Below are 14,016 nucleotides of genomic sequence, written 5' to 3'. Positions count from 1 at the left end.
GAGTTTACAAATTATAGCTCATTGGAATACGACTTATTCAGGAGAATTTGTCGTTGTTAAATTATATCACAAGAATTTAGCATCACTAGCTGACAGATTATAGTAGTTCTTTCTCAGCTTGATTGATTTCCAAGGACAAGGAGGAAACACTCATGGGGAGTGTTCTTCATCCAGACGCTGTTAATACTGGTTTGCATCACGTACTTCTAGCAGGCATTCTAGGAAAGATGGGTCTAGAATATTTAAAATTAAAATTATTGTTATATTGTATATTCTTTTTAAAGTTTTTCCTTCAGTTCATGAAGTAGAATGAATGCTTAGAGTGCATGTTGGGGATGAAAAAACATCATGGACATAAAATTTGGCAACATCTTTCTAAGGTTTGGAGAGAGCCTCAATTTAACTGAGAGGAGTCCTGTGAAGATTCATGTTTAAGCAGACCCCCCAACTTCTGTGACCATCGGAGAAAGTGAGTTGTCTCTCCCTTATTTCAATCTTCGCACCTAACAGTGCTGCATCACCGAACGGTAAATGTGTTTTGATGCTAGTTTATCAACATTTGCGTTTGTCAATCCTTTTTACGAAGTTTTTGGCCACCATACCTACCACTGAAATAACAGGTCCACGTCGATATCATATCGCATTGGTATTCGCACCGGTATATACTACTCGAGGCTTGGATAGCAGCAAAGTAAAAAAGATATGGGGAGCGATGCCAAGGATCTCGTCAAGCACACCAAGCTCTTCATCGATGGGCGATTCGTGGACGCTGTCTCAGGTTGTGATCTTTGCTTTTCTTGTGCTTTTGTGGTGAGAGTGAAATGGTTTTGTCGATCTTTCGCAGGCAAGACGTTCCCCACTTTCAATCCCAGCAACTCGGAATGTATTGCTCAAGTCGCCGAGGGAGACGCGGCGGATGTGGATCTGGCCGTGAGAGCCGCGCGAGAAGCATTTGACCACGGGCCCTGGCCACGCCTTGGTGCTGCTGTGAGTTCTTCCGTCTTCCTTCTTCCTTCTTATTTATCTTTTGTTCATGCTCGTTTGGTAGGAAAGAGGAAGGATACTTTACAAGTTCGCGGATGTGATCGAGGAACATCTCGACGAACTGGCAACTCTTGAGACCCTCAACAACGGAATGTTGATCGATCTAAGCAAAGCGGATAATTGCGGGTTCGGTTGCCTCTCTGCGATACAATGCAGGTACTACAAACATATTTTCAATATCGAAACACTGCTGAACCAGTGGAGTGGCTTTTTTTTTCTCAGGCTGGGCTGACAAGCTCAATGGAAAGACCTTGCGAACAGATTCTACTCGGATGTGCTACACCCTTTTGGAGCCAATTGGTGTGGTTGGAGCGATTGTTCCGTGGAACTTCCCGGCTCATATGTTTCTCAACAAAGTCGGGTCTGCGTTAACTTGTGGAAATACGATCGTTGTCAAGGTTGCCGAGCAGACACCTTTGACAGGACTGCTCCTGGCGAGTCTTTCTCAAGAGGTAAGAAAGACTTGCACTACAAAAAGTCATTTTTTCTTCACGAATATAGGCAGGGATTCCCGCGGGAGTCCTCAATGTTATTCCTGGTTATGGTCCCACTGCAGGAGCCGCGATTTCGAAGCATATGAGCGTGGATAAGGTAAGAAAGCTTGCAATTGAAAAGAAAAGTTGAAAAGAAAAGTTCTTTTTTTCCTCAGGTCACATTTACTGGTTCCACTGAAGTTGGAAGAATGATAATGGAGAGTGCTGCGAGAAGCAACTTAAAGCCCGTCACACTGGAGCTTGGTGGCAAATCTCCGTTTATAATCTGCGAGGATGCCGACTTGGACTCGGCTGTGGCCGTTTCTCAAAATGCCATTTTCATGCATCAGGTGAAATTTTCAGGATGGGAACTTGTTTGGAAATGATGACATGTGTTTCAGGGACAAGTCTGTGTTGCTGCATCGCGAGTCTTTGTTCACGAAAGTATTCATGACGAGTTTATCAAGAGGTCTGTCAAGCTGGCAAGCGAACGTGTAATTGGAGATCCTTTCCAATCCGGAGTCCAAAATGGTCCCCAAGTAAGAAAATATCTTCTCTTCATCTTTCGGATACTAGTCACGAGCTGTTTTATCAGATCAACCAGGAGCAGCTGGACAAAGTTTTGAGCTACATTGAGTCGGGAAAAAAAGAAGGTGCCAGCCTTCTAGTGGGAGGCAAACGCATCGGCGAGAAAGGATTTTACATCCAGCCAACAATTTTTGGAGACGTCAAGGTTTGCTGTGTTAAGATTCTCTTACTCTTTTCTCAAAACATCCAGGACATTTGTGTAGCAATCCATGAAGATTGCCAACGAGGAAATATTTGGTCCCGTGCTTTCAGTGCTCAAGTTCAAGTAAGAAGACTTCGTTTATACCTTGGTTTATCTGATGGTCATTACTTCACTGAGTCAGGACTCTTGACGAAGCCGTGGAGCTTGCAAACAGCACACACTACGGTCTAGCAGCGGCGGTCTTCAGCAAAAACATTGACACAGTCAATCTTCTGACCAGGTCGATCAAATCGGGCGTTGTCTACGTGAATTGCTACCTGAGAGCAGGACCAGCAGTACCGTTTGGAGGCTACAAGATGAGTGGAATCGGTCGAGAGAATGGATACGAAGGGTTGCTTCCATATCTCCAGCACAAGTCCATTCTCATGCCTATAGAAAACTCTCCTTGGAATTGATTCTTTCGTTTTTCTTGTTTCACTTGTCTGATACCGTCTTTTACGAGATTTGGCACTGCTTGTTCACCCAACAATCGATTAAGGTAAGTTACTAGTTCAGGCTTCCTTGTTTCTTTTTGCTGATTCTCAATGAGTTTTCCAGAGGCAATGCATAGCTTTGATAACAGGAAATGGTTCCATGTCGTGTATAATCACGTAAAGTTTTTTTATTCTGTTCTCAACGAGGAGCTTTGCAACCTCGATGGCACACGGGGATCTTCTTTGTCAAGTCCAACAGGATCACTGCTCTTCACAACAAGTTCCTAAGTGTCAACAGTGACAAGAAGTAAGCATGTTTTATTCTGGTTTACAGTGATCTCGGAACAACATCTTTTTCTTTTTTTTCTTTGCAAATTGAAGCGTCTAAGATCCGGGAGTGAAGTTGGTTGCATACGCCCAGGCATTGTTGACGGTGGGGTTGTCAAGGTGGTCGAGCAAGTTCTCGATGGGTCCCTTGCCTGTAACAATGGCCTGAGTGAAGAAACCAAACATGGAGAACATCGCCAGTCTGCCGTTCTTCAACTCCTTCACCTTGAGCTCAGCGAAAGTATCCGGGTCGTCAGCGAGTCCGAGCGGATCAAACGCACCTCCGGGGTAGATCTTGTCCAGTCCCTCGCCGAGCGGTCCACCTCCAACTCTGTAGCCTTCGACGGCTCCCATGAGGATAACTTGGCTGGCCCAGATGGCAAGGATGCTCTGTGCGTGGACGAGGTTGGGATTTCCCAGGTAGTCGAGGCCACCTTCCTTGAAGATCTGCGAGCCGGCCTTGAACCACACAGCCTCGCCAAACTTGATGCCGTTCTTGGCGAGAAGCTCGGGGGTGACGCAGCCGAGAGCTCCGAGCATGGCCCAGCGGGAGTGGATGACTTCGAGCTCCCGGTTTTTGGCGAACGTCTCGGGGTCGGCCGAGAGACCCGCGGTATCCCAGCCGTAGTCGCCAGGAAACTCGCCGGTGAGGTAGGAGGGTGTCTGCTCGGAGAAGGGGCCGAGGAACTTTGGTCGGTCTGGACCATACCTGTGGATACAACAAAGTTAGCGACTATGATCTTTCAAGAGCTCGAAGGAAATGGTGTGGAGACAACCAAGTCAGCGACTGTGAGCTTTGAAGAGCTCGAAGGAAATGGTGTGGAGATAACAAAGTTAGCGACTATGAACTTTCAAGAGCTCGAAGGAAATGGTATGGAGACAACAAAGCTATATCTTTCAAGAACGCGGAGGAAATGGTGTGAAGATCAGCGACTATGATCTTTTAAGAAATGGAGCTCCGCGATCAAGGTATTGCTACTTTCTTCTACACGAAACAGGGAATGCAGGTTGCTGGAGAGGGAGATCTCGACTTACCAAATGCTATCGGGAGTGCTGGCCCTGGTTCGCCTCATCACGGTGCGTGCCTCTCCCAGATTTCCGACCTTCCTGGAGAGCTCATTGGGGCTCTTGAGCGCAGTCTGGCCGGAGAAGGAGGAGCTGCTGATCGCCGAAGCCGACGCCGCCATATCTAAGGTTAAGACGAAGAAAGGAAGACGAAGAATAGAGCAAGCACAGCGAGGGCGATGGAGGCTGAGCGTTTGCGACGGGGATATATACCAGCCAGGAGATTTGCCAGCGTGTAGAGAGCAAATCTCGAGAGGCCACTGAGGATGTGCCACGTAGTGTTGTGGTATCCTCAGTTTGTGGCTAGCAAAGCACGAAAGGTGTACGGTCGAAAGTTTTGATAAATGTTAAACGCGAACTAAGCACAATTATCCAGTTATACTTAAGGAATATCCTTACTCAGGTCAATGGATCCTCTTAATTGTTCTTTTGGGATCGCTGTTTAGCTATGGTGAGCAGCACCCTTGCTCCGGCATTAACTTTGACAATGCCATTGATAGTTTGGCTGAAATTCGTGTTTCTCCTACCATCCAAGGTCAGCTAAGAAAATTACTTGTGATCATGTCGTCCTTTGCACAGTTCCAGAATGTTGCAAATGTCAAGGTCTCCTTCAAAAATCTCGATGCCTCTGCCCATGGTCACGATTCTGATTGGATTGGGGTCTTCTCTCCAGCCAGTTTCAGGTAATTTAAAACAGATCTCTTCAGATGACTGTTGCCTGGACGAGTGGATATGGAACGCACGAAGCCAAGCCTTTTGTTCTTTGGGGATTACTTGAATCGGACGAAACTTGGGCCTCTCCAGGAGTTACACAAACTTATAGTCGTGGAGACATGTGTGGTAAATTTCAAGTGTAAAACATGTTCTTCTTGGTCGTGAGCTTACATTGAAAAAAACTGTGATATTTTGTTGTACTGCAAGGACTATAGGGTGGCGAGATCCCTTTGTTTGAGGCAGAGATTTAGCTACGTCCATACCCGCCAGAAGAGTCCTTACAAAGAATAGTAGTTTTCGGAGATCTTGAAAAGGTGTTTTCGGAGAAAATGCTTACAAAGTTTGTTCTAATGTATGCACCAACGGTTCTTTCAGAAAGAGCGAGATGGATCGAATCAATACAATAGCTACAGCCACGGTGCTCTACAAACATTTTCTCGACCAAAAACGATAAATACCCATGGGAGATTCCTAACTTACCAGTATTTAGATGGATTATTCAGTGGTATCTTGAAACTTGTCTGGAGAGGAACTCCACCAGAGTTATTTTTTGAATAGAAACCACTGTTTGGCCAGTCTTCTTCGTGGTTTCCACTGTTCAATCAGTTCTAACACTATGAACGCAGTAGACTATGGGATGTTTAAGTTCCGATTCCGAGATCGACTGGAGAGAAGGCTCCGAGCAGTACAAGTTTCTTAGAGGCAAGTAACGGCAGTGGCTCTATCAGCTTGGAGCTTAGAGACGGGAGAGCTTGCAACAGCTGTGAATTAAGATAAAAAAGACTATAATTGAGAAATAGACCAAATCTAAAAGAACAACCTTGGGAGTCAAACTAGCAGTAGTAGTATATTACAGGAAAGGTATATCAAAGAAAGCTTTTTATATCAATCACGGCAGTACTAGTAGTAGTGCTAGAAGCAGTCTGGTAGCCATGGCTTACGCCCTTTCTCCACGAATGCGGCGAGCCAACTGGATGTCCTTGGGCATGATGGTCACCCTCTTGGCATGGATCGCGCACAGATTCGTGTCCTCGAAAAGACCCACCAAGTATGCCTCCGCTGCCTCCTGGAGCGCGAGCACGGCATGGCTCTGGAACCTCAGATCGGTCTGGAAACGGAAGGACGAAAAGCCCCAAATCAGCAAAGGAATCGAAGGTGGTTCCCATGGATTACCTTGAAGTCCTGCGCAATCTCACGAACAAGCCTCTGGAATGGCAGCTTGCGGATGAGCAGCTCAGTGCTCTTCTGGTACTTGCGAATTTCACTGCAAAGGATCACGAAGCAGACGTTTGGTGTTCCAGAATTTCTCTCATATCGATTCGTGTTCTTACCGGAGAGCGACTGTTCCTGGGCGGTAGCGGTGGGGCTTCTTCACTCCTCCAGTGGTGGGAGCCGATTTCCTGGCAGCCTATCGCCAAAGGGATTCTAAGAACCGATCTAGACCAAAATCTGAGAGAAATTTCTGGCGCTTACCTTGGTTGCGAGCTGCTTCCTGGGCGCCTTTCCTCCCGTGGACTTGCGAGCGGTCTGCTTGGTACGCGCCATTGAGAAATCGCAAAGCTGAAGACGAAGCGCAAGGGTTTGCCCCGCTCTAAAAACCCTAAAATGGAAGAACAATGGAGCGCATGACTCTTAAATAGTAACGACCGAGATGCAACGCACGGCTGGGATGCGTTTGAGAAAGCACAATCCGCGTCGGTGTACCTCGGCAACGCTGATTGGCCGGCTGCATGGACTGCTGACGTGGACGAAACACCAAAGCCCTAAACCACGAATTTAGGGTTTATGGCGCGGACAGGGAAGAAGCGAAGGCCGGCGGCGGTCAGGCGAAATGTGGCGGCTCCATCGGCCCCGCCCGCCCCCGTTCCAAAGGTGAGCGATTGAGATGGCGAGATTGGATTGAGATAGCATCCCAGGTATGGCGTCCTGGAGTTGATACGCTGGAAAAGGACGAGGAATTGCAATTCGATCCATCTACTTATGACTGCCTTCACGCATTTCACTTGGGATGGCCGTGTTTGAGGTATTCTTTGAAATTCTCTTCGTTGAAAGAGCTTTTTCTCCATTTCCATTGTGTGCTTTAATTTTTATATTTCAGCTTTGACATCGTGAGAGATACACTGGGAGCTTTGCGACATGAATTTCCTCACACGATGTTTTGCGTGGCCGGAACACAGGTTGTTCTTTTTTTCATTTCGGATCAAAGCTCTAAAAGCTAGCGTTTTTACGTGTAACTGGCAGGCAGATGCGTCGACCAGCAACACAATTGCCATCGTGAAGCTGTCCAACTTGACTGGAAAGAAACGATCGCCCAACGCTGTTTCCAACGACGAGAGTGGAAGCGAGAGTGACGATAGCGAGGATGAACAAGACCAAGAAACGCCAACGCCCGCACCAGACGAGTCGAGTAAAATTCCTAAGCTGGAGGTAATTCTCTCTTCTCTCTTCTCTCTTTTTTGTGGAATTCAGTTTTTCTTATGTTTTTCTTTAGGAACGAATGGTGCCTCACCAGGGGTGTGTGAATCGCATCCGATCCATGCCACAACAACCTCATATTGTTGCATCATGGTCTGCTGAAGGCTTTGTCCAGGTTTGAGTTTTTGGTTTTCAACAATAGTTCTCTACGTGTGTGTGATGTTTTTCTTCCTTCAGATGTGGGACTTTTCGTCCCAACTTAATGCTGTAGCTACAAACAATGACGCTGGAAGCAGCAAACGTACCTCCCATCCTCCTCTTCAAATATGTAAAGCGCATAAAGATGAAGGTTTTGCCATGGATTGGAGCCCGATGACTCCCGGACGTTTCCTTTCTGGTAACCTGTCTCGGACTCGTGCTAGGCTATGTGCTAAGTTAAGGTTTCCATACAAGGGGATTGCAAGGGAGTGATCCATTTCTGGGAGCCGATGCCTGGGGGAAGATGGAACGTGGGGAACGCGCATTGCCTTGGACATAGTCGCAGTGTGGAGGACTTACAGGTTGTATTATTTTCACTTCATATCTGTTCTAACTCAGTGTGCTTGATCAGTGGAGTCCTTCAGAGGAAAATGTGTTTGCTTCTTGCTCAGTGGACAAAACCATTGGTATTTGGGATTTACGATCTCGAAGAAAAGAGCTGTCTGTAAAAGCTCATGACACAGACGTTAACGTCATCTCCTGGAACAAAAACAAGTGCAATTTTCTACTTCTTTTTCGTTTATCTAACTAGTCTGTTCTCAGGTCGGCATCCTGCCTACTAGCATCAGGAAGTGACAATGGCGTCTTCCGCGTGTGGGATCTCCGGGCGTTCAAAGTAAGTACATACCCCTTTTGATACTTTTCTGCTAATCTTGCACAACCTCTTCGGTTTCAGGAAGATTCCGCCGTGGCGCACTTCACGCACCATAGTTCGTATATCACGTCGATCGAATGGAGCCCCCACGAAGAGTCCACTCTGGCTGTTGCCTCTGCGGACAACCAGCTAACGTAAGCCTCTAGTTTCGTCAACGCGCAAGAACTAAAGTGTCACTTGTGTAGTATCTGGGACGTAGCGCTGGAGCGTGATACCGAGGAAGAGGCTCAATACCAAATGGAGCTGGGACAGGAGCAAGCGGCGGCTCCAGAGAACTTGCCGGCCCAACTGCTTTTCGTTCACCAGGCAAGCTGGGAGCTTTTGGGCTCCATTTTCTGACACTCGCTGCAGGGACAGAAGGATATGAAGGAAGTGCACTGGCATCCTCAAATTCACGGGCTTTTGGTTTCTACCGCTGGCGATGGCTTTAACGTGTTCCGGCCTTGCAACTTGTAGATCCATCAGCTAGGCCTTTGTCTTTTGGTTAGGGTCGTGTGAGCATTTACATGCAGACGAGCTTCCAAAACTTACGCTGTGCTTACTCGTTTTCACAACATAGCTTTCTCTATGCTATTGAAGTCCTTGGAAATGGATATAAAATTCCCGGACCTGGAATCGATTTCTCTGTGGTTTGTCTTCGATGGCTGGATCTTTGTATCAGTTTGGTTGGCGTGGCTAGCTCTCAGGTTTGATCGATTCTTTGCAACCATTCACCTTGTTTCTTAGAGTTGTTTTCCAGGGAGGAGACACGCACATCATTTACTTTAGACATATTGACATCGTACCAATTCACACTACGCTGTTTTGGAGAACGTTCTTCTAGAATTCAAAATTTCATTTGTTCCTGAATCAGTTCTCAAGCTGCTCTGGGTTTTAGCTACAAGCATGGATTTCGTGGCTTCTCACCTCGTCTTACAGAAGAAGCAGCTGCTAAGATTTATCGTATTCAGTATTTATATTTATCTTTTCAACTAAAATCTTTTCTTTCTGCAGGTGTGCTTTCTGTCTTTTCCCAATCTAAATTATGAGCTACATACAACAAAATTTCTCGGTCTCTATGGAAATGGAGACGAGTCCTTTTCCGGTATCAGTGAAACTAGCGAAACATAACTGCTGTCGATAAAGTATTCCAAAATTATCATCATTGGTGTTTTGGATTCAGGTAGGCATTGTTTATTTCTTGTGAACGTTTGACTTCGATTATAATCGAATTCCTATGCTTGCAGGTGTTTGGCCAGAATCATCGAGCTTTTCTGATCATGGCATGGGACCAGCTTGCGAAAGTGGAGAGGCCTCTCATTGTAACTGGTAAGCTTTTATAATATTTTATTTGCATTTCAGTGTAGCTTCTAATCCTGCTTCTAGATAATAACCTTTACTGCTACTACTTCTCTGCTACACTCAAAGTTTCCTGCTTGGCTTTCCTTTGCTGCTACTTCCTCCTTTTGGATCCTGAATGATCCTAATCCTGATCTTGCTGCTGTTATTTGCTGAAACTGTTACTGTTTTGAATACATGGAATCTTTATATGTTTGGTTTGCTTAATTATTCTTATTTATTAATCCAATTTTTCAAATCTATATTTTCTTAATTATGTCTTATTAGATATTTTGATAAAGTTTTGTCTCAGCAGTAGCTCTCCAACACAACTTGCATGCCCATTGGCTATTGTGAGAGAAGAGGTAATTTTTACATGTATTATGCATGCATCCCTCTAGCAACACAACTTGCATGCCCATTGGCTATTGTGAGAGAAGAGGTAATTTTTACATGTATTATGCATGCATCCCTCAAGCATAATACATCCCTCAATTTCAATTGTGTCGAGCTCAGGTATTACTCCATGGATTTTTTAACAAATTCATGAATTAAAAGCTTGAATTCAACCATGCAGATACGTTAGCTCTGTGAAGAGAGTGCTAAACAAAGCTAGTGATCACATGCATGTGTCAATATCCATAAGAACTTAAATTAGTGTTTGAATTACTGAGCATTGCTTGATAGTGGGATATTAAATAAGATTGCCAGTTGCAGCCAAAATAATGTTCAGTTTTTAAATGAGCTGGGGTGTGCTGCTATTGTGCTTGCTTTTCCTAATTGCCTCACATTTGGCTAAATTTGTGAATAACATCATGTTTTCTCAAAAGAACTTACTATGACACAATTGGGAGAAAAGTTCCCAAGCCTAAACAATGTGTGTATACTTTTGCTTTTCAACCCTTGGCTAAATTCCTTTTTGTGCTCCAACTTGAACTCAATGTTCAATTTGCAGCTTTAGGATGTGAACATACAATTGATTGAAAGTCATCTTACAGCATTGATCTGAAAGGATATTGGGGAAATGTTCACCCCTTATTGTGCAATGGCAAGTTGGTGGGAATTGTGAAGATCTAGGTTGTGAAGGTGTCCTAAAGATCCAGCAAGAGATTATTGATAATATATGAAAAACTTTGCCAACCATGCAGCTTATGTTTAGTAGAAGATTATAAGTATAAACATGTTTTAATTTATAAACACAATATTCATCTAGAACAAACTAAGATATACTAAAAAGTGTTTAAGAAAGATTATAAATTATAAGAAAAGATGAATATTAATCGTTTGATGGTAGAATATCCTAGAATACTCAAGTATATTCTTAATATCTAATCCCTTACAGGTTTGATTAAGTCAACTAAAAAGAAAAAATAAAATAACTAAAGGTATAGAATGTAAGTTATTTGCTAGCAAAACTAGGTTTTGCTAAAAACAAAAGCAAAACTTAAAAAATATAAGAATTTTTAAGGTGTAAATAAGTAGCATGTGAAAACAATTTATTAATTAAATAATTTTCAAAAATTAATTAATTTAGTTTAATATCAATTAATAAAACATTTTATTTAATTTCTTCTTACTAAAGTATTAAATTTAATATGAACTTAATTCAAAATATTTGTATTTACTAAAACAATATTTATTTAATACTCTTCAACTAATTCTTTGATTTTGATGATGGTTATAAATTTATAAGCTATATCACAATAATCACCAAGATTGAAGCATTTCTACTTAATTATTTATACATTTATTTTGGAATTGATGATTCTGCAAGTTTTGAGAAGTTAGTGTTTACTACATAATTCATTTATAGGAATTTAATTTTAGTTAAAATATTAAATAAAATCACTATTAAATAAATCATAAAATTTAAAGTAAAAGAATAATATTTACCTTAAAATATAATTCTTAAAGATCAAATCTTTCTTTCTTTCGTAGTAACAAAGAAATAAATTTAGAAATACTATATTTTATTGCATTATAGTCCACTAACAAAATATAATTAATTTTAAAACTTTTGTGATAATTTCAATATTTTTAAAAAAATATTTTTGGTTGGTGCAAAGAAGAAAGTGAAGTTTGTAGAAGGCACCAAGGAGGGATGTAAAGTATTTTCAAATGCACTCCTGTTCAATATTAATTTCATTTAGTCTCATTATACTATATTAAAAAAATAATTTAATACTTTTATATTAATGAGAACAAATATATAATTTTTTATATAATAGTTTTAGTCTATATCTAATTATAGATATTAATTTTTATCTATTTTTTAATTATCATTTTTCTTCTTTAATCTTTCCTTTCTTAACACTTAACTTTTTTCTCATTCAATAACATCTTATATTTTTTAAACTTTAATATATTTATAATAGTAGATTAATTAAGGGTTATATAATTTCCCATAGTAATAGTATAAATATCTAGCTTTCTTTGTTTTATTTATGTTACTTTTTTGAGCTTGTATTTTTTGAGTATTATGTGTTAGATAAGATCAACCTTGTTTTTGTCTTGTATAGAAATATTAATCTAGCAGTAATTATTTATATATAATAAATCTATAAACTGGTTGATTCCAATTCAATGTGTCAAATTCTTTATGTTCAATAGAATCTCCTAAGATGCTAAAATCATTTATAAACTTGGAGATATTTGGCTCTTAAGAGCACAGATATTGACAATTATTCTATGTTTTCACTGTCAATTGTCAGAATTAAAATGATTAATTCTGCTGCAAGATGTTCCCATGATTGCTTAGTTAGCAAAAGATTTTTAATCTTTGTCAGCATTGTTTTGCTTTCATGTTGAGTAACTCTTGCTTGCAGTCACGTAGAATCCTTCGCTCCCCTATTCTCAGCCGAGCAGCATGGAGCTCCTTGGTATGCTGTCTACACTCGCCAAGGGCTCGCTCTTCTTTACCAAAAGTGATACCATATAGCTCGTCTCGCTTGCCAATCACGAGTAACAACAGATCGATCACTGTGGAGTTGAGTAGCCACCGTTCCAATCTGCTTTCCACACTCTCTAACCTCGGCTTCTTGGTTGGATGAGGACCCCAATGAGTTTCTTTGCGCCACCCGAGAGCTTTGGCAGCCTTCTTCACCCTTCCTTTCACTTTGGCAGCAGCATCTTCGAGAGCCTCGCAATCCCGGGCCGGAGACTGGATCACAAACAGCAGCAGCAGCAGCTCGATCTGTGGCTTCCCAGCAGCGCTGATCTCAAAGTACTCACTGCCTTGGGATTCACAGCCGGAGAAACCAGCTTTTCTCCACACTCTTCCCCGCTTGCGGACGCGTTTCTTCTGGAAGCGGGAGAGAAGTACCTCGAGCAAGCAGTCCATGTCCAAGTTCACTATGTCGTGAGGATTGTTTGGCTCTGTGAATCCATATCTGTGAAGCAGCGCGGCATTGCCCAACTGTCCATAGGTGTTGAAAATCTGGAGAGACAAAACAAGTCAGAACAAAAGCTTTTTCTTTTTTGCACTTACTTCCGAGCCTGCTGCTACGTCTTTCACCATCACCATTTCCAGCACGCTTTTATCGCTAGAGATTTCACGACAGTCACCGTTTGCCAATCCATCGTCAATGATCAAACCATTGTTGTCGTCGTCGTCATCACTGTCACTGGCGTTCAGCATGAAATGCACGTCTTCAGCATCGGTCTTATGATTGAAGCTGGAAGAAAAAGAAAATCCAGCGTTAGGAGATCAACAAGAGAAATGGAAAGAGAGAAACATATAAACCAACTTACACTTACAGATCCGCTAGAGGCACCATGCCATAGCCATGCTCGGCATCGATCTCGAAAGAGCGAGAAGAAACCAGGGATTTTGCTGCAAGGTAGGATTCGAACGTAAAATCCTGTGCTGGAAACTCGAGAGGATCCTCTTTGGTTAGCGGAGCTATGTTTTCTTCCCAGTCTTCCTTCATGAGAAGCTTATCTTCTTTCAATGCCTGTGAAAGAAAAACAAAGGAGCAAAACTCTCGTCAAGAAGAACAAGAAGAAAAAGATTTCTACCTTGTGGAGCTCGGTCCCGAGCAACAATCCATCGATCTCTTCCTCACTCCACAAGAATGGGACGCTTTCCTGGCAAGGAAGAGTCTTCAAATACCTATACCACTTCGATCCCTTTCCTTTGCTGCGCTCGTACATGACCGCCACAGTGAGCCCCAATCCACCTCCAAGCCGCGCCCTCGCGATCGCGTCGCGCGCGGCGGTGGTGAGCAGCGTGAGGCAAGCGGCCTTGGGAATGGTCGCGATGAGCTCGCCGTGGTGGAGATCGCGCAATGCCCTCACTCCAGCCCCAGAAACCACTCCATCCATGCCAAAACGCAGCGCGTCGCTGTACTGGATCCCATTCCTCGCCATCCACACCAGGAATCGCCGCAATGGCCTGTAGGGACGATCTCATCAGAGAGAACGAGCGAGAGAGTGTGAGAGAAGCGCTTACGGTGAGAGAACGCCATCCTCCATGTCGCATTTCTAGGGTTCTTCACGCTCTTTCATTGACTATCTTGACCATTCATTGACTGGCTTGACTTTCAT

At 43.0% G+C, this 14,016-nt stretch overlaps 4 protein-coding genes, 1 long non-coding RNA gene and 1 pseudogene across 7 annotated transcripts; 3 read left to right on the top strand and 3 right to left on the bottom strand.

Annotated features, from left to right (window-relative positions):
* The first annotated feature begins 642 nt into the window (after positions 1-642).
* LOC9642480 lies at positions 643-2,722 on the top strand (annotated as a pseudogene).
* A 296-nt stretch (positions 2,723-3,018) lies between these two features.
* LOC9642479 (chlorophyll a-b binding protein 5, chloroplastic) lies at positions 3,019-4,304 on the bottom strand. Its single transcript, XM_002986865.2, has 2 exons — positions 4,083-4,304; positions 3,019-3,756 (listed from the first exon to the last, which is right to left on the bottom strand). Exons 1-2 carry the CDS (start codon positions 4,232-4,234, stop codon positions 3,105-3,107), a joined length of 804 nt encoding a protein of 267 aa, XP_002986911.1. The 5' UTR covers positions 4,235-4,304; the 3' UTR covers positions 3,019-3,104.
* A 235-nt stretch (positions 4,305-4,539) lies between these two features.
* Positions 4,540-5,340, top strand: LOC112341149. 3 transcript variants are annotated; one of them, XR_002990440.1, is made up of 4 exons: positions 4,540-4,647; positions 4,692-4,952; positions 5,034-5,140; positions 5,202-5,340. It is a non-coding gene; the product is annotated as an uncharacterized LOC112341149 (long non-coding RNA). The 3 variants fall into 3 exon arrangements; XR_002990439.1 differs by having other exon boundaries at positions 4,540-4,952; positions 5,042-5,140; XR_002990438.1 differs by having other exon boundaries at positions 4,540-4,952.
* Positions 5,341-5,647: 307 nt separating this feature from the next.
* On the bottom strand, positions 5,648-6,432 carry LOC9642924 (histone H3.3). Its single transcript, XM_002986864.2, has 4 exons — positions 6,300-6,432; positions 6,158-6,234; positions 6,000-6,090; positions 5,648-5,934 (listed from the first exon to the last, which is right to left on the bottom strand). Exons 1-4 carry the CDS (start codon positions 6,369-6,371, stop codon positions 5,764-5,766), a joined length of 411 nt encoding a protein of 136 aa, XP_002986910.1. The 5' UTR covers positions 6,372-6,432; the 3' UTR covers positions 5,648-5,763.
* Positions 6,433-6,602: 170 nt separating this feature from the next.
* Positions 6,603-8,769, top strand: LOC9642478 (glutamate-rich WD repeat-containing protein 1). The gene is made up of 12 exons (XM_024660811.1): positions 6,603-6,698; positions 6,743-6,849; positions 6,925-7,003; positions 7,068-7,253; positions 7,318-7,416; positions 7,479-7,638; positions 7,695-7,801; positions 7,852-7,994; positions 8,043-8,115; positions 8,176-8,288; positions 8,340-8,460; positions 8,506-8,769. The coding sequence occupies exons 1-12, from the start codon at positions 6,612-6,614 to the stop codon at positions 8,608-8,610; spliced, it is 1,380 nt and encodes a 459-aa protein (XP_024516579.1). The 5' UTR covers positions 6,603-6,611; the 3' UTR covers positions 8,611-8,769.
* Positions 8,770-12,212: 3,443 nt separating this feature from the next.
* LOC9642477 (N-lysine methyltransferase setd6) lies at positions 12,213-13,950 on the bottom strand. Its single transcript, XM_002986863.2, has 5 exons — positions 13,922-13,950; positions 13,489-13,864; positions 13,228-13,424; positions 12,959-13,145; positions 12,213-12,907 (listed from the first exon to the last, which is right to left on the bottom strand). The coding sequence occupies exons 1-5, from the start codon at positions 13,942-13,944 to the stop codon at positions 12,254-12,256; spliced, it is 1,437 nt and encodes a 478-aa protein (XP_002986909.2). The 5' UTR covers positions 13,945-13,950; the 3' UTR covers positions 12,213-12,253.
* Positions 13,951-14,016: the final 66 nt, after the last annotated feature.

This window comes from Selaginella moellendorffii, unplaced genomic scaffold, assembly GCF_000143415.4.
Source record: "Selaginella moellendorffii unplaced genomic scaffold, v1.0 SELMOscaffold_77, whole genome shotgun sequence".
Taxonomy (NCBI): domain Eukaryota; kingdom Viridiplantae; phylum Streptophyta; class Lycopodiopsida; order Selaginellales; family Selaginellaceae; genus Selaginella; species Selaginella moellendorffii.
Note: the sequence above shows the minus strand (reverse complement) of the source record. Positions and strands in the feature narration are given on the sequence as shown.